Source organism: Caenorhabditis briggsae (genome assembly GCF_000004555.2).
Source record: "Caenorhabditis briggsae complete genome, chrV, whole genome shotgun sequence".
In the NCBI taxonomy this organism is placed as follows: domain Eukaryota; kingdom Metazoa; phylum Nematoda; class Chromadorea; order Rhabditida; family Rhabditidae; genus Caenorhabditis; species Caenorhabditis briggsae.
This window is the reverse complement of record NC_013488.2, coordinates 17,266,406-17,289,404: the sequence shown is the minus strand read 5'-3', so window position 1 is coordinate 17,289,404 and position 22,999 is coordinate 17,266,406. Positions and strand designations below refer to the sequence as shown.

Here is a 22,999-nt window from a genome sequence, read left to right as displayed (position 1 = left end):
AATCTAGTTTTATAATGTGAGTTAACGAAAAATTGAATTCTGCGATTTCGAAAAAAAACCTAGAAAATTGGAAATCTACATAGTCATGTTCATACTCATTCTAAACGTTTTCAATTGCTGATTCTGGTCATATTATTTTAATTAGTCTATCTTCAAAATGAACATAGATACAATATGAATTTTGAGCGCTCTGGTAAAGACAGTCCGAGTGTCTGTCTTCTCTGCGTCTCTTTTTCTCATATTTTATTAAAAACGAAAACTTCTAGGAATGAGTTGATTGAACAATAAAAATTTGATTATCACTATTATCAATTCCTCCAACTTGATTATTTCGATTCCATATTTTAGACCACAAATATTTGAATGATAATCGTTTTCTCATTTCCTCCACGTTCCGTCGATTACAAAATAGATACGGTATCTCAATCAATAATGGGGTTGATAGAAAGTCCAATTGAAATGACATAAATGAAGTGTCGAAATCGGTTTTTGCATCATTTTTTGAATCGGTTGTAAAGCTCACAACTCCTCGAGAGACAGCGATGGGCAAAAAAATTATAACGGTGATTTGTGTCTGAAAATAAAAACAGATATTGTTGGATTAAAAAAAGTGACACCTGAAAATCTCGGAGACGGCGCTCGTGTTGATTTACAAGGGGGTGGAGCGAAAACGGATACTGTAGATAACAAATTTATTTATGTGAATTCAGTGGGATTTTCTGAACAAAATTTTGACTTCTTGGTATAAGAATGATTTCTAGCATCTCTAGAATCTATTTTTCAGCAAAAAACTAAAACCTAACGCGAAAGTAGCTCGAACGAGCCGAAATTCTGAAATATTACGTTTTTGCCGCACTTTTTTGTAGATCAAAAAAAAAAGCAAAAGTTTTCAAATTTTCAGGTGTCACTTGGGTTCAAGCGATTTTTAAGAAATAGATCATGATCTAGTTCAAACCCGCGTTCATTTTAAAATTATTAAATTTCTTCTGGCCTACGAGTTTGCTGGGGCGCTTTTTCTGACCCCCTCGCTTGAACCCAAGTGAGGTGTCACTTTTTTTAATTCGACAATATTGACGGAGCTACAGTACCTAATCTTACCGTTTTGAGAAGGAACGCAAGGAATGTCTGATATAAAATATATTTTTGTGGCTTGTGCTCTTCAACAGATGGTAAATGACGAAGACGAAATATACTAATGTATATAGGAATGTATAAGAGAGTGGATAAAATAATTAGAAAATTAAAAATATATGACATTATCTGTAATCTATGGAGCATGCCGCGCCTCTGGCGCTTTAAACAGCTGGCTGGGGCGCCTTCGGCGCGATATAAGGGTTCAAAAATAAATATAGATTTGCATGACCCTGTGAGAAAAACAGCGACGAACCAGTAAAAAGTAGATTTTCGCGCCAAAGGCGCACCAGCTTGCTGGTTTTCATCATTATAGAAATGATGAAAACAAGAGTGATGGTTTTCTAGAAACTTACATTAAGAAAATTAGTCGTCACTGATGGACCGTACAAATCTGCTCTACCGAACCAAAACGCGATTCTTGTGAGAATGGAAAATAAGAGGAATGGAAGCAGACACAATGAATGTATTCCATAAATCAATCTTGTTGTATTCTTCATTCCAAAATTGATACGAGACTCTAGATCGGGGAAAAAATATAAAAGGAATCTTTGAAGGGCCAAAAGGGACAAAAGAGCTTGATGGGTATAGGCCAAGTTGAACATTAATAGAATAGCCAGCAAGAAAATTGCATAGGAAATTGAGAAGTTTTCCATGGTATATGGTTTAAAACTTAAAAACTGAACGGATTGAAACGTCTTAAACATAACTTTCTTGAATTTTCGAGCGCCCTTCTGTTAAAGGGATCCCTACTATTTTTCCAATCTCTTTTCAGAGAGCCCTTGTATTAGAGGTGCCTGTTTAGTACAGGTTTCACAGTATACAAAATACTTAGTTTAGTGCATTTTTGACCATTTTTAGTAGTCTGCAGCTCGGCTGTCAAGTTTCCGATCATTTTGAAAATTTTGAATTCACAGAATTTTTTGAAAATTTTAAGTGTTTCGTTTCCAGTACAAAAACACGCCAAAAAGGGTGTCTTTGAGAAATCGGCGAATATCTGAAAAACTAGGAATTTTCGAAAAATTCTGACAATGCAAAACTTCAAATCTAGATCTGTTTTAAAACCTCCAAAATTTTCAAATGATCGGAAACTTGAAGATGGCCAAAAAGGCCGAAAATTGACTGAAAAGTATAATTTTGTATATCCAAAAGCACTGACTCACCTAGCTGGATAATGTCTGAGCACTGCTTGAAAAACTACAAATTCCAAAATAAAAACACTGTAATACACATAAATCAACCGATAAAAATGTAGAGTTATTGGGTACACAGCAGTCTAAAATTAAAATAATTTTTGAAAAATTCCAAAAAAAAAACCATATTACCTCCCTTTCCCGCTCTCTATTTGACCTGAACACGCTAATATATAGCGGTAGAACTAGAACAGGCAATACTAAAAAGCCAATATAGAGTAAGAAGAAAGAATAGAAAAAAACTCGCGTCGGATTGAACTGATAGGAATATTCATCAATCATTTTTTGTAATGTTAAGCTTTTTTGGCTGGGAAATATTTATATAAGAAATGCTAGATTCGCCTGGTTAGCGTTAGATACTCTAGGATTCACCTGTCGGGCTTTTCACCTGTAAGGTACATAAACATCTAGATAAGGATTTTTGGTTTCAGCTTTAGGTACAGGACCTTGACGCATTTTTTGGTGCCTTGACAGTTTTCTTCATACATGTCCCGGGCCGGGCCGGGCCGGTGGAGGAATTTTCTCTGGCCCGGCTGGCCCGGGTTTTTGAGGCAACAATTTTTAAGAGTCATTTTTTGTGAGAAACCTAGATTTCTGGGAGCAATAAAAAAGTTTATCAAAAATTAACTCAAAATTTTTCACATTTTCGGAACCCGGGCCGGGAAAATTTTTTTTCAGCCCGGCCCGGCCAAGATTTAGCAATTATGGTTTTCTTGATTTCGAATCTACCAACGACTGATCTGGCAAAGATTCTCTTCATCGGAAAAACGTGCCAAATTTATATTCATTCGAACCGTCTTGACAACTTGTTGATTTTAGTCATATGATTTTTATTTTTCCAAAAAATATTGTCATGTTTATATTCATTCGAACCGTCTTGATTTGCTAATTCTGGTTGTATAATTTTTATTAATCTATCTTAAAGATGAACAAAGTTATGACCCGTTTTGCGCGCGCTCCTTGAGGAGACACCGACAGTCTGCTTTCTCTGCGTCTCTCTTTTTCCACATATCGGTTGAGAAGAGACGCAGACAGTAAGAGTGTCTGAATTCTCTGCATCTCTCTTTTATTTGAAACGAATATATCTAAGAATTGGTAGACTGAATATAGGAAATTGCAACTTGATTATTACTATTATCAATTCCTCCAATCAGACTGTTTCGACTAATTCTAGACCATAAATAATTTAATGATAATCGTTTTCTTATTGCCTGAACATTTCGTTGATTACAAAAAGATACGGTATTTGAACTAATAAAGGGGTTACAATAATATCTGCTAGAGATGTTATCAATAACAAGTTGGCATCAAATGCTTGTCCATTAGCAATGCCAAGCTCTATCAGTGATGAAATTGATACCGCCTCCATATGTAAACAATAAAAACAATTATTCGTTATTTTTTGTCTGATGCATCAGAGACGCAGAGAAGACAGACGATCTAACTGCGTGTCTTTGTCAATAATCAGAAAATCTTACAATTTCGACACAAAGCAGGATGATTGTTTGATAAAACATGTATTTGTGTGGTTTCTGTGTATCAATAGATGGTAAATGACGAATACGATGGCATATAATTCGGAGGGCACCACAATTCGGTGGGTACAAAGGTGTACAAAACAATTTAAGGGTGCAAAATCTCCAATTCGGGGGTACAAAATACTGAGAAAAAGGCTTAGTTTGTACCCCCGAATTGTTGGTTTTGTATCCCTAAATCACGTTGTACCCCCTTGTACCCCCGAATTATTGTACCCTCCGAATTATTTGCCGAATACGATATATACTAATGAGTATTGGAATGTATAATAATGCAGATGATATAACAATGTAGTTCAAACAAGTATTATATTTCTGAAAAATGCATAATTTGATACTTATGTGGTGTTAATCGGTAATAGAAGAAGTTCCATCGAGTTACAGTTCTATAACCGCGCAACTCCCTTTTTACTGTGAAAAATTGATAGAATGAGGGTATGCTGGGATCAACCCCGGAAATAAACCAAGGAATGAATAAAACTGCAGGAAATAAAAGAAAACATGAAAAATGAATGAAAAATATGATTTTAGTGGTAGTTTTGATTCCAAAACTGACATATTTCTCCGAATTTGGCAAAAAGTATAACAAGAATTTTTGAATTGCTTAAGAAGCTAGCATAATATGATGAACATGTACCAAATTCACCGCGACTAAACCAAATATTCCAGAAATGTAGACGCTGAAAATTTCAAAATTTTGAAAATAAAAATATATCAAATAATTCTTACACAACTGGAACAAAACTGCCCAGGAAGTGAGTGAACATGAGAGTCATTGACAAATAGGAGGCGTAAATCATTCTGTAGAAATAATAGGTGATGGGATAAATAGGTGTCTGAAAAATACTGAAAATTCATTCAAACAATTTTAAAATAATTGAATTACCGCCTGATCCCGTTCTCGGTTTGACCTGAACACATTGATATAAATTGGTGTAACTATGATTGGCAAAAACAGCGAAGCAGGTAAAATGATAACAAAAGTCAATAAAAGTAAATTATAAATTAGTACCCGCAAATTTTATACCCGCAAAAAAAAATTAGTGTCGGTATGATAGATGGCTCGATATCGGACATTTTCTTACAAGTTTTGATATGAAAGATCAATATATAAGGAGTACGTTAACATCGCATGCATGTTGTAGTCTTCCGGGGGGAAGTTTTGAAATTCACCTGCACGTTTGAGTAGTTCTGCTATAAAGTTCAGGCTATCACAGTTTACGTTATCTCTTTTCTTTTTCTGGGACTTTGTGTAGCTATGATGAGAAATTCGACATTTTCCAGTTTAACAAGTTAAGAAGGTTTGGATCATACTTGCAAAATTACTGACCGTCCCGCTGTTTGTACATAACCTTCTTTAAAATTTTTTTTTGAAAATTTGAAAATTTTTTCAAAAATTTAGTCAAACATTTTTTTACTACTTTCAACTTTTATAATTTTAAAAAGTATGTAACTTTTTTTTTAATTCAAAAAAAAATTCCCAATTTTTTCAGTGGAATTTTTTTACTGAGAAAGGGCGGGCCAGCGGGCCGGGCCGGGAAAATTCCTCCAATTCGATTATTTTGATTCCTTACTTTAGACCATAAATACTTCAGTGATAATCGATTTCTCGTTGCCTGAACATTTCGTCGATTACAAAAAAGATACAGTATTTGAAAGGCCGACTGCATTTTTTAGTTTTGAGAATCACCTGCGCATTTGATTAGTTTTTGGCCAACTATCTCAACTTGCTTTATTCCCATATGAAGAAAATCCACAAATAGATACAACCGAAAATTATTGAGATGAGCAGGTGTATTCAGAGCTTCCAGCAAGGTGCTACTAGAGCGGTTTAAACTATCTTTACGTTTCGAATAAGAAAAAAAATGCTTAACATCGTGTTTCCTACTATACCGGAAGTTTTGGAACTGATTTATCAATTGATTCGATTGATTGTTCTTGCCATTGCCATGTTATCACTATTTTTTCCAATCATAGTCACACCAATTTATATCAGTGTGTTCAGGTCGAATCGACAACGTGATCAGGCGGTAATTCGAATTTTAAATAATTTTCAAGAATTTTTAAATCGATTTTCAGTATTTTTCAGACACCTGTGTATCCCATCACTCATTACTTTTACAAAATGGTTTACGCCTTTTATTTGGCAATCATCCTCATCATAATTATCCTCCTGAATCAACATTTACTTTATATTAATTTTCAGAATTTGACCGTTTTTAATTTCCCCAAATTTTCAAATTTTTCAGCATTTTCCTTGTTGCTGCTCCTCTTTTACTTGCTGTGCATTTGGTGCATGTTCATCATATTTTTTTGTCTCTTTTAGCAATTCAAAGATTCATTTTATACTTTTTCCCAAATTTGGAGAAATTCGTTAGTTTTGGATTCAAAACTACCACAAAATTTATCTATTTTATTCATTTTTCATGTTTCATTCCGTTTCCTGCAAGTTTCATCGTTAATATATTTGTTGGGGTTATCCACGGCAGCACGTTTGACATAGCAACCGTATTACAGCAATTAGAAATAGTGAGTAAAGACGCAGAGAAGGCAGGCACTCTAATTGGCTGCGTCTCGCAGCTAGAATAAAAATTCGAAAAACATAAATAAACCTGATTTTAAGTACCTACTACAATCGTTACACTTTCTAAATTTTTAATTTCAAAGTGTTTCAGACATATCATACTTCCTTGAACTGCATTGTCATATCATCTGCACTATTATACATTCCAATACTCATCAGCATCTTTCGTCTTCGTCATTTACCATCCATCGAAAAACACAAACCACACAAATACATTCTCTACCAAACAATCATCCTGGTTTTCTACAAAATTGTAAGATATTTTTTTATTTTTGGCAAGGAGACGCAGATAGTTAGACCATCTGTCTTCTCTGCGTCTCCATGGGAGCGACCTACCGTAAACACTCAAATAGAACGCCACCCGACATGTCAAATTTGAGCCCATGTATCTCATTTTCTGTGAAAAATATCAAAACGTTGTCAACTGATAAAATGTTGCTGTTATCGTGATAATCATTATATTAGTTGACAACTTTTTGATATCTTTCGAAAAGAGCGAGATATATAGGCTCAAAGTGGACGGCGTTCTATTAGAGTGTTTTATGTTATCTCTATTTTCAGGTGGAAGCGGTAACCGTTTCAATATTAAAAACGGATAATAATTTACTTGTATCATCTGTAACGGATATTTTTGTAACGCAATTGTTAGTTCAAATACCGTATCTTTTTTGTAATCGGAGGAATGTGATGGCAATGAGGAAACGATTATCACTGAAGTATTTATGGTCTAAAATAAGACATCGAAATAATCAAATTGCAATTTCTCATATTCAATCTACTAATTTTTAAATATCAGACATGAAGGATGAAAAATTCCGAAAGGATAACCATGTACGCAAGACTAAAATTCCAAATCAAACAGTCATGTTTATACTCATTTTAACCGTCGATTTTTGATGGTTCAGGTGAGCTAGAAATTATAATCCTAGCTGCGAATTGAACGAAGATACACGCTGTCTTGCGCACGCTCTCAATCAAGTTGCAATTGCCTATATTCAATCGACTAATGTTTAGATAGTTTTGTTTCAAATAAAAGAGAATTAACTATAATTGGCACATGGGATTCAGCAGGTGAAACGTTTTTCTATCACAACAACAATCAATGCGTCACTGATCGGAAAATGCGTCAAGACACCTCAAGTAGCGTGAGAAAAACGGTCCATAACTTTGCTCATTTTTGAGATATATTGATAACAATTTCATGAAGAAAATGAGCAAGTTAAGACAGTTAATATACAACTTTTCTCAATCAAATTCTTGTCGACTGTATGCTAGAGATCCCAACTTGATTCTCTGGAGTAGTTCGGCTGCCAAACATCCGTTTCCTCAGCGCATTCACATTCCGTCGATTACAAAACAGATACGGTAGTTGAATCAGAAATGGTGTTAGCATAATGTCTGTTATAGTTGAAATGAACGCTGTAGACTGAAAAATTAATCTTTGTTTTTGCTTTTTATTAGTTACTTACATTTAATTGTATACTACTAATTGGAATAGAAGCCAACATAATCAGCTGAACCTAAATAGAAAACTTTTTTTTAAAATTTATTCACAATCTTACGGTTTTTAGTAGAATCGCAAGGAGAGTCTGATATAATATATAATTTTGTGGTTTGTGTTTTTCGATAGATGATAAATGACGAAAACGAAAAATGCTGATGTAAATGGGAATGTATAGAAAACTAGATAATATGAAGATGAGGTTGAAGAAAATTGATGATATCTGAAATTTTTTAGTATCTAATAAGAAAAAGTAGCTTTCAAAATATTAGCTCACATTCATAATAATTTCGCGTTTTGATTGATTAACAACTTCGTTAGATGTACTCAATAGACTGGTAAGCCCCATTGAAAGAATCGGAAGGAAGCATATAATATGGATTAGGTAGATCATAATCCTTGTTTTTCCCATTCCAAAATTGATACGTGGTTCTAGAAATGGAAAAAAGTAAAAAAGGAACCTTTGAAAAGCCAAAAGAGCTAAAAGTAATCGATGCGTTTGAACAAAATTAATAATAAAAAGAATAGATAAATTGCTAAAAATAGCAGCGATTAAAGAAATGGGCTGGATTATTTCAGGTGAGCTGAAAAACAAAATTTATCTGAAACCCTGTACACGGATAGTACTTTTTCCCCAGTGATGTTGCTATGAAGATCGTTGCTATGGCGAATATTATGAGCAAACCATATAGTATAAAGGTCATTCTATAAAAATGTTGAGTGATTGGGTATACAGCAGTCTGGAAACCATGTATCTCAAATTCCTGTAAGAGATATCTAAAAGTGGCCAACGGATAAAATGTTTATCATAATATCAAAAATGTTTTGCCAGTTAACCACTTCTCGATATCTCTTACTGTAACCGAAATATATCGGCTCTAAATTACCTCTTTATCCCGTTCTCTATTTGATCTAAACACACTAATGTATATTGGCAACATCACGATAGGCAATATCATTATTCCCAAATAAATCAGCGTATAAGCAAATTGAAAAAACATCAGCCAGATAGAGTGGTCAGTCATGGTAGCTTTAGTTGCCATTGAGAGATGCAGAGAAGACATACTGTCTGCGTCTCCTGAAGTAGCGCGCGCAGAACTGTCCACAACTTTGTCTGTTTTGAAGATAGACAAATGAAAATTATATAACCAGATTCAGGGCGACAAGGCAATTCAAATGAGTTTAAAGTTGACTGGATTTGGTCGCCTAGCAGATGAATTATAAGTGGATTGAAAACTAGCAGGTGAAAAAACCTGTCATCCTTTATTACAGCAACAAACAATGCATCAAAAATCGAAATAAGCGTCAAAGACCGGAAAATGTGTCAAGACAAAAATCCCTCTTTTCAGATGTGCAACATGGCTTGTAAATTTTTTCGTTTTGAAGATAGATCAATAAAATTTTGAATATTGAAATCAGCAGGTCAAGACAGTTCGAATGAGTCTGAATTCGGCTAGTTTTGCTCATGAAGAAGAGCCTAGCAGATGAGTTTTTGTCTATTATAGAGTTGTCGACTGCACATAAGAGATCCCAACTCGATTTTCTGGATTTCTATTGCCATCCCTGGACCATAAACATTTTAGTGAGAACCATTCTCTCATGAATTTAACATTCCGTCGATTACAAAAAAGATACGGTAATTGAATCGAAACTGGTGTAATAAAAATGTAGCTGACATAAGCGTTGTATTCTGAAAATTCCACCCCAAGCTCTCGTCTTACTATTTGAGCTACTTACATTCGAATCTATGACACTAAATGGAACAGCAATCATGATGAATAACTGTATCTGAAAGGAAACCTTTTAAGAATGATAATCCGTGAAAAATCTTACGGTTTTTAGTAGAAGCGCAAGGAGTGTCTGATACAAAATGTATTTCTGTGGGTTGTTTTCTTCGACAGACGGTAAATGACGAAGACGAAAAATACTAATATAGATCGGGATGTATGGTAATACAGATAATATGAAGATGAGGTTGAAAGAAATTGATAATATCTGAACTTGTTTAGTGTCTTCCATACGAATTATGTTAAAAATTGGCTCGCAAATTAGCGCACATTCAGAAAAATTTTTTGTTTTGATCCATCGTCAACCGGCGTACTCGAAAGACGGTTAAAAGCCATTGGAAGAAATGAATGGAGCATATATAATATGGATTAGAGAGATGATTATTCTTTTTTTTCCCATTCCAAAATTGATTAGCGGTTCTAGTCTAGGAAAAAAGTACAGAGCGAATCTTTGAAGAGCCAAAAATGCTAAAAGTACTCGATGCGTTTGAACCAAATTAACAATAAAGAAAGCACATAAATGGGGCAAAATATCAACGATTGAAACAATTGTATCGGATGTTTCAGTTAAGCTGAAAAAGTTAGATTTATCTGAAAACTGTCAACCGATCATACGCTTTCATCGAAACCGGTATTATAGCAAAAACTATAAAGAAACCATATACCATAATACCATATACTATGACGAATAGCTGTACCTGAAATAGAAACTTTTAAAAATGATGAACTTAATGAAAAGTCTTACAGTTTTTAGTAGAAATGCAAGGAGCGTATGATATAAAATATAATTTTGTGGTTTGTGTTTTTCAACAGATGCTAAATGACGGAGGCAAAAAATGCTAATGTAGATGGGGATGTATAGAAAAGCAGATGATATCAAGATCGAGTTGAAGATAACTGATAATATCTGAAATTTATAAAACCTGTAATAAAAGGGTTCCCTCTAGTGAGACTAGCAAAATTAATCACTTTTCAGCATCTTCAAAGGAAGTTTTTTAAAAATTGGCTCTCAAGTTAGCTCACATTTATAATGAATTCCTGCTTTGGTTTATCTTCTTCAACATTCGTCATCAATTGATTAGTGAATATTAATGAAAGAATCAGTAGAAGAGTTATGAAGTGAATTGAGTAGATCATGATTCTTGTAGTTTTCATTCCAAAATTGATACGTGGTTCGAGTTGCGGGAAAAAAGTATATAAGGAATCTTTGAAGAGCCAAAAGAGCCAAAAGCACTTGATGTGTTTGAACCACATTCAATATAAAGAGACCACAAAAATTGCGCAAACTATCAATAATTGGAAATTTTGAATCGAGTTGTTTAGGAAAGCTGAAAAATTCAGACGTGTCTGGAAACTATACACGGATAGTACATTTTCCCTAAAAGCGCTGATTTGACGAGCAAAATAACAAAACCATAGAACATAACAATTATTCGATAGAAGTGTTGAGTGATCGGGTATACAGCAGTCTGGGAACAAAAATCACTTTAACTTTCAGCACATCTATTTTGGTTACTGTAGAATATATAAAAAAGTAGTCAACTGATAAAATGTTCACCATAAAGTTAGAAACCTTTTGTCAGTTGACTACCTTTCGATATCTCTCACAGTAACCCGAGATATAAGTGCGCAAAGTTGAAAGATCACCTCTCTATCCCGTTCTCTATTCGATCGGAATACACTAATATATACTGGCAATATGACAACGGGCAATATCAGTAATCCCAAGTAAATTAGCCCGAAAATTAGAGGAAAAAGAATGACATGTAATGGAGTAGTTTCAGTTAGAAGACACACAAAATGCGCCAAAACTTTGTTCATTTTGAAGGTAGATAATCGAAAATTATGAGACCGGAATCAACAAGTCGAGAAGTTCAAAATGAGTCTAAATTTGACTAGGTTTACTCAACTGGCAGATGAAGTTTGGGGGATCGCGAACTTTTTTTCATCACGGCAACTAGAAACATCAAAAGCAAAGTTATTTGGGAATTTTTGATAGGAAAGTGTGATTCCGAAATTCCGCCATTTTGAACACCCTGGCGTCACGACACTGGTAACTAGTCAAGGAACGGAAAGTGCGCCAAGGCCCCAAAATTGCGCCAACACGCAAAAGTGTGTGCCAAGACACGGAAAACACGGAGAGGAACAAAACATACGTGGAAGCAAAAAACGTAAAAGCAAGACCGCAAAAAATAAACTGCGAAGAGACGCAGAGAAAACAAACGCTCTAGCTGTCGGCGTCTCTACAACAAGCGCGCGTAAAACTGTTCATAACTTTGTTCATTTTCTAGATAGAAAAGTGCTTTGACGCATTTTTAGTGCCTTGACGCATTTTCAGCGCCTTGGCGCCTTTTAGTGTATTGACGCCTTTTAGTGTATTGGCGCTTTTTCAGTACTTTGACGCATTTCTAGTGCCTCAGAAAATTGGTATTTTCAATATTTTTTCTCAAAAATTTGTCATCTGAAAATGTCAAAAAAAGTGATGTTGAGAAAATTTTTGTATCCTATAATTTTAAGTTTTTCGGGTGCAAATAACGTAAAAATAAAATTTGTCATAAAATTTTTTTCCAAACTCCCATGATTTCTTCAATTTACGACTATGTAGATTCGAATAAAGAGCTAGAAAATGTCCAAAATTTCTGGTCCCTTTCAGATCATTTCAATTTTTTCCTCGAAACTTCTACAATAATTTTTAACCTAATCCATTTATCAATTTTGCTCCAAAAAGAGCTCAGAAAGTTCTCGATTTTTATTTTAATGGCTGGAATTTGTATTTCTGACATTTTGGGATTCTTAGTTTCCCTGATTTTCCTAGATTTATCCCGCGAAGACTCCCAGAAACAAATTCAAGAATTTCGAAATTCTAATTTTCCATTTTGGCTCTGTTTTGATGGTCCCTTCAAAATTCTGGACCCTGCTGGAGTCCTAAAAACTATAATTTTAAACTCCACACGACCAATTTCAATTTGGTTAGCAATTTTTATGGCTTTGATCAGAACGTTGTCGATTATTTTCCCAATGAATTCGAATTTTACGAAACCCAAAAATACAGTAACCCTGGTTACTGTAACTTGTCTATTTTGGATTATTTATTACTCGTGGGAACTGATTTTTGCAGAGATTTGGTGGTTTCCAGATCAAATCTCGTATGGGTGAGTTCATTGCGCCAAGAAACGAGAAACGCGTCAAGACACTAGAAATAGATCAAAGTGCAGAATAAGCGTCATGCTCGAAAAATGCGTCAAAATACGAACAATTCATCAAGACGATGAAATTAAGCTATGACACGAGAATGTCGCCAAGACACCAAAAATGCGCCAAGACGCATTCTCAATTCAATTCGGGTATTTCTGAAGCACTAGTGCAATGTTTTTGTCTTGACGCATTTTTCGTGCTTTGACGCGTTTTAGGTGCCCTGACGCATTACTAGTTCCTTTGCGCATTTCTTGTGTTATGACGCATTTTTCGTACATTGGCGCATTTTTCGTACCTTGACGCAAATTGACACAATTTTTGTGCATTGGCGCCTTTTCTGTGTCTTTGCGCATTTCTCGTGCTTTGGCGAATTTTCAGTGTTTAGACACAATTCTTGTGCCTTGACACATTTATCGTGCCTTGACGCATTTTTCGTGTCTTGACGCATTTTTCGAGCCCTGACTTTTTCAAATTTTCAGCTGCAATCTCAAAACCCAAGCTCGTAAATACACCCATTACGTTTTGGCACTATCCACGGATTTTTTAATGGAATCCCGGGAAAATCGAGAATATTTGGTCCGCCTGATCCCTGTATTTTTCTATCCAATTCTCACAGTTTCTCTACTTTTTGAGTTGTATAAAATCAAAAAACGAAGGAAAATTTTATCAAAAAATCAGGAAAATTCGTCGGATAATACTGTAATTTTGGTGTTTTTCATGACTGTTTCATTCATGTTATCCGAAGGTTTGGCGGGAATTTCAAATTTTTATGAAGTTTCAAGTTTTTCTGATCGTTCAGAGATTTTGTGAGTTTTTAAATTAAAAAAAAAAGTTTTACTGAAAAATTTTTTCAGAGAAAATTCAATTTTCACAATCCGTCTTTTATACAATTTACGAGCATTCAATGCAAATTCACACTGTTTTGTTTGCTTTTTCATGTCTTCACAGTATCGGGATACTGTAAGAAGAATGACTTGTTTTTGGAAGAAAATTAAAAATAAGAAAAATGTGAAAAAATGTTTTTTTTTGAATTTAAAAAATTTTTATTTTTCAGGTGAAAGTTTTTGCAATATCTGCTAAAACATTTTATTTGGTGCATTCTAAGACTCTGTGATTTCGATTAACTTTTCAATTATTTCTGAATATCTGAATTTCTGAATTTCTGAATTTCTGAATTTCTGAATTTCTGAATTTCTGAATTTTCGAATTTCTGAATTTCTGAACTTCTGAATTTCTGAATTTCTGAATTTCTGAATTTCTGAATTTCTGAATTTCTGAATTTCTGAATTTCTGAATTTCTGAATTTCTGAATTTCTGAATTTCTGAATTTCTGAATTTCTGAATTTCTGAATTTCTGAATTTCTGAATTTCTGAATTTCTGAATTTCTGAATTTCTGAATTTCTGAATTTCTGAATTTCTGAATTTCTGAATTTCTGAATTTCTGAATTTCTGAATTTCTGAATTTCTGAATTTCTGAATTTCTGAATTTCTGAATTTTTAAATTTTTGAAATTTTGAATTTTTGAAATTTTGAATTTTCGATTTTTTCAAATTTGAATTTTTTCAATTTTTCAATTTTTGAATTTCCGAATTTTTTGCCATGTCAAAAAATTCTGATTGTTCAGAAACCTCTCAATCTTTAAAGTTTTTGAAATTCTTGTTATTTTCGTAATCTTAGAGTATCCGGGATTCTCTGAAAAAAAACAAGGTAGAAAATAAAACAGATTTTTTCATAAGAAAACTGGCAACACTTTTACAAAATCAAATAAATAAATATCAGCGAATTTTATCGATTTTGATATAGCAGTGATAGCCCATTTCTTCCATCTTGAATTCCAAGAATTCGTTGGATTCTGGGATTTGATAACGATGAGTAATAATTAAGCGTTCCTTCTGAGCTAATGGACCAAATGGAATCTCTGCTGCAAGTGCTTCAGCAACAGTTCGAATGTCAAAATCATTCAGGTAATTGGCACGTTTCAGCTCACAAGATTCAAATTGTTTGAAGGTGGAAATAATCTGAAATTAGACTTTTTCGTTTAGCAATTTATATAATTAACTCACATCTCGAATTCTCTGAAAATCTACTCGTGAAGGTAACCCACATTCGAAACTTTTCAAATGACTGAATTTCAATAGATCATCCTCATTCAAACACATATTTGATTGTACATTCTTTGCCTGTTGGAATTGCTCAGTATCCAAAAACTTTGTAATTTCTTCTCTTGTGAAAGTGTCCAGTGAACTGAAGTTAATAGACTCCAGTTCTCCGGGATTCATTGCTGTTAATAGTTCGAGAGATTTGTTGATACTGAATGAATTGATGGAAACGCGTTTTGCATGGAATGGGACTGGTAGAAGATCGTCAAAATATGCAGATTCTTTCTTGATATTCAAGGAAAGATGATTGACTTCAAGATTGGGCATTTTCAGCACTGGAGACAAGTATTCCAGTCCCTTTTTTAGATAGTATTCGTCACTTTTGATTTCTGGGAAATTGGGTATCTTTAAAGAACAGCCATTGCCATTCAGATAGCATCCAAACGATTTGTTATCCAATCTCCAAGTCAGCCAAGTATCGTATGTTGATATATCGATTTTATGGAATCTCAGTGGGTGCGAATCAGAAACGGCTTTGATAGATTTGTTCATGGATCGGAGATAAGTTCTGAAAACAATAAGAAATGTTAGGAACAATTTCTAATTGAAAAACCTTTCCACAGTATCTAGGTTCTCTGTAATCTTGTACAACAAGGAAGCTGGCATATTCATAATAGTTTTTGGCACTGGATCCGTCTTCCGATCATAGTTGAAATCATGTTGCTTGTGCAAAAATCGATAATACCAGAATTCAAAATCCGTGTACTCCATGGCATCCTTTCCTACAGTATCACTGAAACTTTTATAGGCATCGAAGACGGGTTTCTTCTCGAGAGCTTCGTAAAGGATACATGTTTTCAAACAGTGATCGTCGTTCTTGATGAACTCGGCAGATTCGTTCATAGTTTCTGGAATTCTAGAGAATTGAGGGCGCGCAAGGAAAAATTGAAAAGAGAGTAGCTTAACAATAAAAAAGCCGAAGTTTTGAGAAGCAGATGAAATGTAGTAGATAAATGTAGAACATGGAAAATGAGGATATGAAATTGAGTGAGCCAATAAATAAACAATCAATACCAGTGTTTTTTTACTGTGGTGAAACAGGAACGTCTCCAAAAAAGTTCAAAATCGAAATTTTGAAAGGAAAGTTTGGGCATGACTGCGTTGCTATGTCGGATTATCTGTGAAAATTTGTGAAGTTTCGGTCCAACCGGGAATGCGCTAGGGTCGGCGACACGGAACAAACGGAGACACACACACACAAACACACACACACACACACACACACACACACACACACACACACACAAACACACACACACACACACACATACACACACACACACACACATACACACACACACAGAATTTGGTGATTGTTAATACTAAAGATCCCAAATCGCTGGCCTGATTGGATAAACACACTGAATGAGCAAATGAGTGTCCTCAGGAAACAGCACCCAGATGACGTGGCAGGAGGCGGAGCCAGAAGACACATACGACGAAGACAGATGTGAGTGTCATCCTACGAGGCCTCCCTCTCCAATTTTCCAGATTGTCTAGTGTTAATAGAACGTGCGTATAGGGAATGTGTCGCAGTATTGTGAGTAGGATGCCGTTGAGCCAGCAAGGACCTTCCCACGAGACATCTCTTTGCCATGTCCACTCCGTTCCCACTATTCTGGTGACGTGACAGATTGTAGACTCACTCACACAACAGATCCAATAAATACGAAAACTATGAAGGCCTTCCCATAAGACACCATTACATTTTATGGCAGGACCACCTAACAACGTACAACTGGAACGCACCTTAGGCGCTCCATAGATAGTCATGGGAGGAGGAGATCTGATTCTCCACATTGAAATAGGTAAAACGATCAATTACATTTATTTTCAAAAAAAAAAGACAACGCAATAGAAACGAAATAAAAAAATGCAGGAATACCAACTGAATCAGCGAACTTTGACGATTTTGATAGTGCTATAATACTCTTCCTGTTCAATCTCGAATTCCAGATGTTCATTAGATTCCGGAATTGGATAACTATGCTTGATAGTCTTCAATGGCCCGAATGGAATTTCTTCTTCTAGTGCTTGAGCAATAATATGAACTGGAAACCAGTCATCACGGTACTTGAGCTCACACGATTCGAGTACTTCCAAAGTAGAAATTATCTAGAACGATGTTTTTTTTTTGGCAATTCGTATGAATAACTCACCTCTCGAATTCTCTGAAAATCCACTGGTTCGAGAAAAATGAGTTTACATTTAAAACTTTTCAAGTGACTGAATTTCAATAGATCCTCCTCATTCAAGTATTCTTCGAATTGCACATGCTTTGCTTGTTTGAATTGTTCAGTTTCGAAAAATCTCAACATTTGTTCTCTGTCGCCCCTACAACATGGTTCCAAGTTGATGGATTCGAGTTCTCCTGGATTCAAAGCTGCTAAGAATGGAAATGTTTGGTTCATGTGGAGCGCATAGAGTTTCACACTCTTTGCATGAAACGGGACTGGCAGAAAATTATCGAGTTCTGACGTTTCTCTATGCAATGATAGGGAAAGATGATGCACTTGGATATTAGCCATTTTTAGCATTCGTTGCAGGTATTCTAATCCCATTTCCATAACGCTTTTGTCACTTTCAATTTTCTTAGTGGGTGTGTAAAGGGTACACCCGTTCTCCGCTTTCAAGCAGCGAAATATTTTATCGTTCAAATACCAATGCAGACCATTAGCGAATACAGTAATCTGAAGTCTATCAAAAATCAATCGGTGAGAATCGGCAACATCCCTGAGAGATTTGTTCATGGATCGAAGATAAGTTCTGGAAATCAAAACAAAAATGCACAACTAACTTTAAATCCAACCAACCTTTCCACTGTATCCAGGTTCTCTGTAATTTTGTACATCAATAAAACAGGCATATCCATAATAGTTTTTGGTACTGGATCCATGTTCCGATCATAGTTAAAATCAAGTTGCTTGTGATAAAATCGAAAATACCAAAACTCAAAATCCGGGTAGTCCATGGCATCGTTTCCAACTAATTTACAGAAATTTCTATAGGAACTGAAGATTGGCTTCTTCTTGATAGTTTCGTATAGAATACAAGTCATTATAGAGCGATTGTTGTTCTTGATAACCTCAGAAGATTCATCAATCGTTTCTGCCATAGTAATGAAGGTTTCCAAAATTGGAGAAGAATAAACAAGACGTCTGTAGACAGGCAGAATGAGCAAATGAGTGTCCGATCAGGAGACAGTACCCATCCATCCGATGACGTGGCAAGGGCGGGACATCAGGCAACAGGCATCCACCCATCAGGAGCAGTACAAAAAACCTTCCCATAAGGCATCGCTTTGCCACGTCCACTCCGTTCCCAAGACACTATTCTGATGACGTGATAGATTGTAGACTCATCCAATAGATACATAAAAAGTGGAAACTAGGCAGGCCTTCCCATAAGGCGCAATTACATTTTATGGCAGGACCACCTAACAACGTACAATTGGAACATACCATAGATGCTCCATAGATAGCCATGGAAGGCAGAACTTCATATACCTCTAATTCTCCATATTGAAATAGATAAAACAATTAAATATATTTATTTTCAAAGGATGACAAATTCGGAAAAAAAATTAGCATGAACAGTGAGATTAATGTTGCAATAGTCTTGCAAACATTACGTAATAGAAATATTACTACGGTAGATAAAAAAATTTTATAGTAGGAAATTCCAGAATGCGATCACAAAAAGTATCAGAAGCAAAGCGTCATGATTTCCAGTTGAATTGGTCGTGGTGACTACGGTATTGGTGGTTGCTTCAGGTTTAGACGGTAGTTTTGTAGCAGTGGCTAATTTATTCGTGGATGTGGTTGTTTCAATAGCAGTCGGTGGTTGTGTGGTTGTCCTAATTGGAGGTAATTCAAATACAAAATACTGGCAATACAGTCTTCCTGGTTCGAAATATTTGTGGTTAATGACAAATGATTTGGAGACCATATTAGTGGAAAACTGCCCATGAACTATTTTGTTTTTAGAGTCAAAACATCGTTGAAAATCCGTACCGCCTTTGACAGCGTTCTTGAAGATTATACAAACACCATCTGTCAGATCAATGGCAGTTACTGTGAAACCTGTAATAGAAGGGCTATCATACTGTCAAAGTTAAGCTCCTGTAAATTTTTTCTGTAAAAGATATCAAAAACGTATCAACTCTGATAAAATGTTTGTGATTTTCCTAAAACGCTAGAGGCGTCTGTCCGTCCTCGTGTCAATCTGTCAACTTTTGAAAAGCTTGAAAATTAAATAAAAATTTACGTGAACTGAGTAGCGGAGCCGCGAATTTTGAGATTTTGAAAATGAAAAATAGTGATAATCAAAGAAAGGATAACAGCAAATGGGCCTATCACAATTGATTACAGAACTTCTCAAAGATTTTTTGAAAAAAGTGGATGACTAACATAGGGGGTTCTTCTGGACGACGAAGGCATTTGAAGCGCGGATCATAAGAAGGATAGTCTGAAATATGAGTTTTAGAGTTTTCATATTTTCGAATTCTTGGAACTTGGGAGTTTCTTGAAATTGTGAGTATCTGAGCTTCAAGAGTTTACAAATTTATAATTTTCCAAAGACTTGAGAATTTCGAAATTTCTGGAACTCAAAAACTTCCGAAGTTTTTGGATTTTTGGAAATTTAAGATTTCTCGGTTTTTTTTTCATTTTGATTTCTTTTTAGAATCTTTTCGAATTTTTGAATTTCTGAATTATGACATGTCTTTCAAAAATTTACTGTATAAAGAACCGCATTAACTGTTTCTATTGATTTCTTGATTTCCAATGACTCAACTGTCGATCAAAACTCAAACAAGACAGAAATCAGTCATCGTCAGAAGAGGACAAAAAAGCGAAATGTGGGCCTGAAAATGTTAAACTGATAAGGAAATTTTGAGAAAAAAGAGGTGAATGTTTGCTTAAAATGGTGCTGAAAAAGGACTCGTTTTGTCATTCTCGTTAGAATTTTCGATAGAATTTTCGGTTTTTTTCTCTTAAATATTCCATTTTTACGATCTAGAATATTTTGCAATGGTTTTGAAACTATTTTTGGTGAGTGTTAGGTTTTTTTTAATTCGAAATTTTCGAAATTCAGAAATTCAGAAATTCAGAAATTCAGAAATTCAGAAATTCAGAAATTCAGAAATTCAGAAATTCAGAAATTCAGAAATTCAGAAATTCAGAAATTCAGAAATTCAGAAATTCAGAAATTCAGAAATTCAGAAATTCAGAAATTCAGAAATTCAGAAATTCAGAAATTCAGAATTTTTTTTTGAATATTTCAATTTCCAATTATAAACTTGGAAATTGAAATATTAAAAAAATGTAAGTTTCCAAAATTTCCAGACCCTCCTTCTTCTGTTCCACACTTCCAATGCCTTCGTGGTCCAAGAAAACCACCCTCCTCCTTCTTTCCCAAGGCCCCACTACACTGGAAAAGCCCTCGTCGCCCATATAAACAGCATGCAAACTTCTTGGATAGCCGAACACAATGATATTTCTGAGGACGAGATGAAATTCAAAGTAATGGATCAACGATTTGCGGATCCTTTGGAAGAAGAGGTTCAAGATGAGGGTTTGGTCCGTGGAGAAGTGGTCCCAGAACCCTTACCAGACACTTTTGATGCCAGGGACCAATGGCCAGACTGCAAATCATTAAAATTCATTCGAAACCAAGCCTCGTGTGGATCCTGCTGGGCATTTGGAGCAGCTGAAGTGATATCTGACCGTGTTTGTATTCAATCGAATGGAACTCAACAGCCCATAATCTCAGCAGAAGATATTTTGTCCTGTTGTGGGTCTACCTGTGGTAAAGGATGTCAAGGAGGTTATACAATTGAGGCAATGAAGTACTGGATGAATTCTGGAGTGGTTACTGGAGGAGACTATAATGGGGCTGGGTGTATGCCATATTCATTCCCACCTTGCAAAAAATCTCCTTGCGTTGAATTCTCGACACCCAGTTGTAAAACTACTTGTCAGGAGAAATACACCACTGCGGATTATAAGAACGATAAGCATTTTGGTAAGAAAGCCCATTTCTAAATTTTAGAAAACTAGTCGTGTTTATATTCATTCCAATTGTCTTGACCTGCTGAATGTGAACATATAATTGCTATCCATCTATCCTAAAAATGAGTGAGCAAAGTTATAGACACTCTGCGCGCGCTCAGAAAAAGGAAAGATGCAGACAGCTAGAGTGTCTAGCTTCTCTGCGTCTCTCTGTAGTTTTTCCTAGCCGTCTTTATATTCGTTTAAACCGTCATGGTCTTTTGAAAATAGTCACACAATTTTTATTCTTCTACCTTCAAAATGAGCAAAGTTACACGCTCTTCTGTGCGCGCTCTGTGAAAGAAAAGACGCAGACAGTTAGAGAGCCTAGCTTCTATGCGTTTCTCTGCTTTCCAGTTTTTCACTTTCCCCAAAATGTTCATATCTATTCTTCAAAAATACAGAGAAGCCCTACAATATTGAGTTGTAGAGAGACTCAGAGAAGACATACTCTCTAACTGTCTGCGCCTCCCCCCCCCCTCTTTTCCAGAGCTTGCGCAAAACAGTCTGTAACGTTTTCAATTTTATAGATGAAACTATCAAAATTATATCATTAGAATCAGCAATTTAAGACGGTTTGAATAAGTATAAACATGACAGAAAACCCAACAATTTTCAGCCACCTCCGCCTACAAACTCTCCACCACCAAGAACGCCGTTCCAACGATTCAATACGAAATCTACCATAACGGTCCTGTAGAGGCATCCTACAGAGTATTCGAAGATTTTTATCAATACAAATCAGGAGTTTATCATCATGTATCCGGGAATTTAGTCGGAGGACATGCTGTGAAAATTATTGGATGGGGAACTGAAAATGGGGTCGATTATTGGCTGGTTGCCAATTCATGGGGTACCAGTTTCGGGGAAAAAGGATTCTTCAAAATTCGAAGAGGAACTAATGAATGTCAAATTGAATCGAATATAGTGGCTGGACTTGCTAAATTGGGAACTGTGAGATTTTAAATTTTTTGAAGTTTTTGAAATTTTGAAAATTCTGCCCATGGTTGGGCTCATTTTGACCGCCTCAGCCTACTGATTTCAAACATTTTATTTTCAAATTCTTCTAAATTAAACTGAGCAATTTACAGCACAACGAAAAAACGGACGATGACGATGGTTCGGCGACATCTTGCAGTTTTATCATGTGTACACTTCTTGTTTTATCATATTATTTGTTCTAAAAATGGACAATTTTTTCCGGGAAAAAGAGTGACTAATAAAAATAGGTCATCATTTTTTGTGTGTCTTGACGGGGCGAATTTTATAATGTATAATTTTTTTTGGTTTGATGAAATAAATCAAAAATTGTAAAATTGGAAAATTGGGGAAAGCGAGAATATTGAGTTTCAGATTTTCTGAATTTCTGAATTAAGAAATATCAGGATTTCAGAATATCAGAATTTCAGAAACTTAGAGTTTCAGAATTTCAAAATTTTCGAATCTCTAGATTTTCAAAACTCCTGAACTTCAGGTTCTTTAGAATTTGTGAATTCTTTTTTAATTTCCGAATTTCCGAATTTTTTGATTTTTCGGATTTATGAACTTATGATTTTCAGAATTTCAGATTTTTTCAGAATTTTTTTTTGATTTTATTGGAACTCGAGGATTTTTCTGATTCAGTTTTTTTTCTGAATTTCTGAATTTCTGAATTTCTGAATTTCTGAATTTCTGAATTTCTGAATTTCTGAATTTCTGAATTTCTGAATTTCTGAATTTCTGAATTTCTGAATTTCTGAATTTCTGAATTTCTGAATTTCTGAATTTCTGAATTGCTGAATTTCTGAATTTCTGAATTTCTGATTTTCTGAATTTCTGAATTTCTGAATCTCTGAATTTCTGAATTTCTGAATTTCTGAATTT

General features: G+C 35.0%; 8 protein-coding genes across 8 annotated transcripts; 3 read left to right on the top strand and 5 right to left on the bottom strand.

Moving 5' to 3' along the window:
- Positions 1-262: 262 nt before the first annotated feature.
- CBG18627 lies at positions 263-2,606 on the bottom strand (the record flags this gene model as incomplete). Its single annotated transcript, XM_045238442.1, has 4 exons — positions 263-574; positions 1,488-1,803; positions 2,295-2,407; positions 2,457-2,606. 4 exons carry the CDS (start codon positions 2,604-2,606, stop codon positions 263-265), a joined length of 891 nt encoding a protein of 296 aa, XP_045096542.1.
- A 1,857-nt stretch (positions 2,607-4,463) lies between these two features.
- CBG18630 lies at positions 4,464-8,356 on the bottom strand (the record flags this gene model as incomplete). The annotated part of the gene is made up of 6 exons (XM_002638370.2): positions 4,464-4,539; positions 4,589-4,695; positions 7,729-7,869; positions 7,913-7,963; positions 8,006-8,167; positions 8,222-8,356. 6 exons carry the CDS (start codon positions 8,354-8,356, stop codon positions 4,464-4,466), a joined length of 672 nt encoding a protein of 223 aa, XP_002638416.2.
- Positions 5,725-7,232, top strand: CBG18629 (the record flags this gene model as incomplete). The annotated part of the gene is made up of 4 exons (XM_002638369.1): positions 5,725-5,810; positions 6,109-6,388; positions 6,535-6,696; positions 7,005-7,232. The coding sequence occupies 4 exons, from the start codon at positions 5,725-5,727 to the stop codon at positions 7,230-7,232; spliced, it is 756 nt and encodes a 251-aa protein (XP_002638415.1).
- A 1,962-nt stretch (positions 8,357-10,318) lies between the features above and the next one.
- CBG18631 lies at positions 10,319-10,886 on the bottom strand (the record flags this gene model as incomplete). The annotated part of the gene is made up of 3 exons (XM_002638371.2): positions 10,319-10,429; positions 10,477-10,638; positions 10,755-10,886. 3 exons carry the CDS (start codon positions 10,884-10,886, stop codon positions 10,319-10,321), a joined length of 405 nt encoding a protein of 134 aa, XP_002638417.2.
- Positions 10,887-12,308: 1,422 nt separating this feature from the next.
- On the top strand, positions 12,309-13,736 carry CBG18632 (the record flags this gene model as incomplete). The annotated part of the gene is made up of 2 exons (XM_002638372.2): positions 12,309-12,883; positions 13,406-13,736. 2 exons carry the CDS (start codon positions 12,309-12,311, stop codon positions 13,734-13,736), a joined length of 906 nt encoding a protein of 301 aa, XP_002638418.2.
- A 966-nt stretch (positions 13,737-14,702) lies between these two features.
- On the bottom strand, positions 14,703-15,929 carry CBG18633 (the record flags this gene model as incomplete). Its single annotated transcript, XM_002638373.1, has 3 exons — positions 14,703-14,945; positions 14,991-15,594; positions 15,640-15,929. 3 exons carry the CDS (start codon positions 15,927-15,929, stop codon positions 14,703-14,705), a joined length of 1,137 nt encoding a protein of 378 aa, XP_002638419.1.
- Positions 15,930-16,979: 1,050 nt separating this feature from the next.
- CBG18634 lies at positions 16,980-18,201 on the bottom strand (the record flags this gene model as incomplete). Its single annotated transcript, XM_002638374.1, has 3 exons — positions 16,980-17,201; positions 17,246-17,852; positions 17,900-18,201. The coding sequence occupies 3 exons, from the start codon at positions 18,199-18,201 to the stop codon at positions 16,980-16,982; spliced, it is 1,131 nt and encodes a 376-aa protein (XP_002638420.1).
- Positions 18,202-20,116: 1,915 nt separating this feature from the next.
- On the top strand, positions 20,117-22,320 carry Cbr-cpr-3 (the record flags this gene model as incomplete). The annotated part of the gene is made up of 4 exons (XM_002638375.1): positions 20,117-20,137; positions 20,432-21,110; positions 21,756-22,090; positions 22,228-22,320. The coding sequence occupies 4 exons, from the start codon at positions 20,117-20,119 to the stop codon at positions 22,318-22,320; spliced, it is 1,128 nt and encodes a 375-aa protein (XP_002638421.1).
- Between the last annotated feature and the right edge of the window lie 679 nt (positions 22,321-22,999).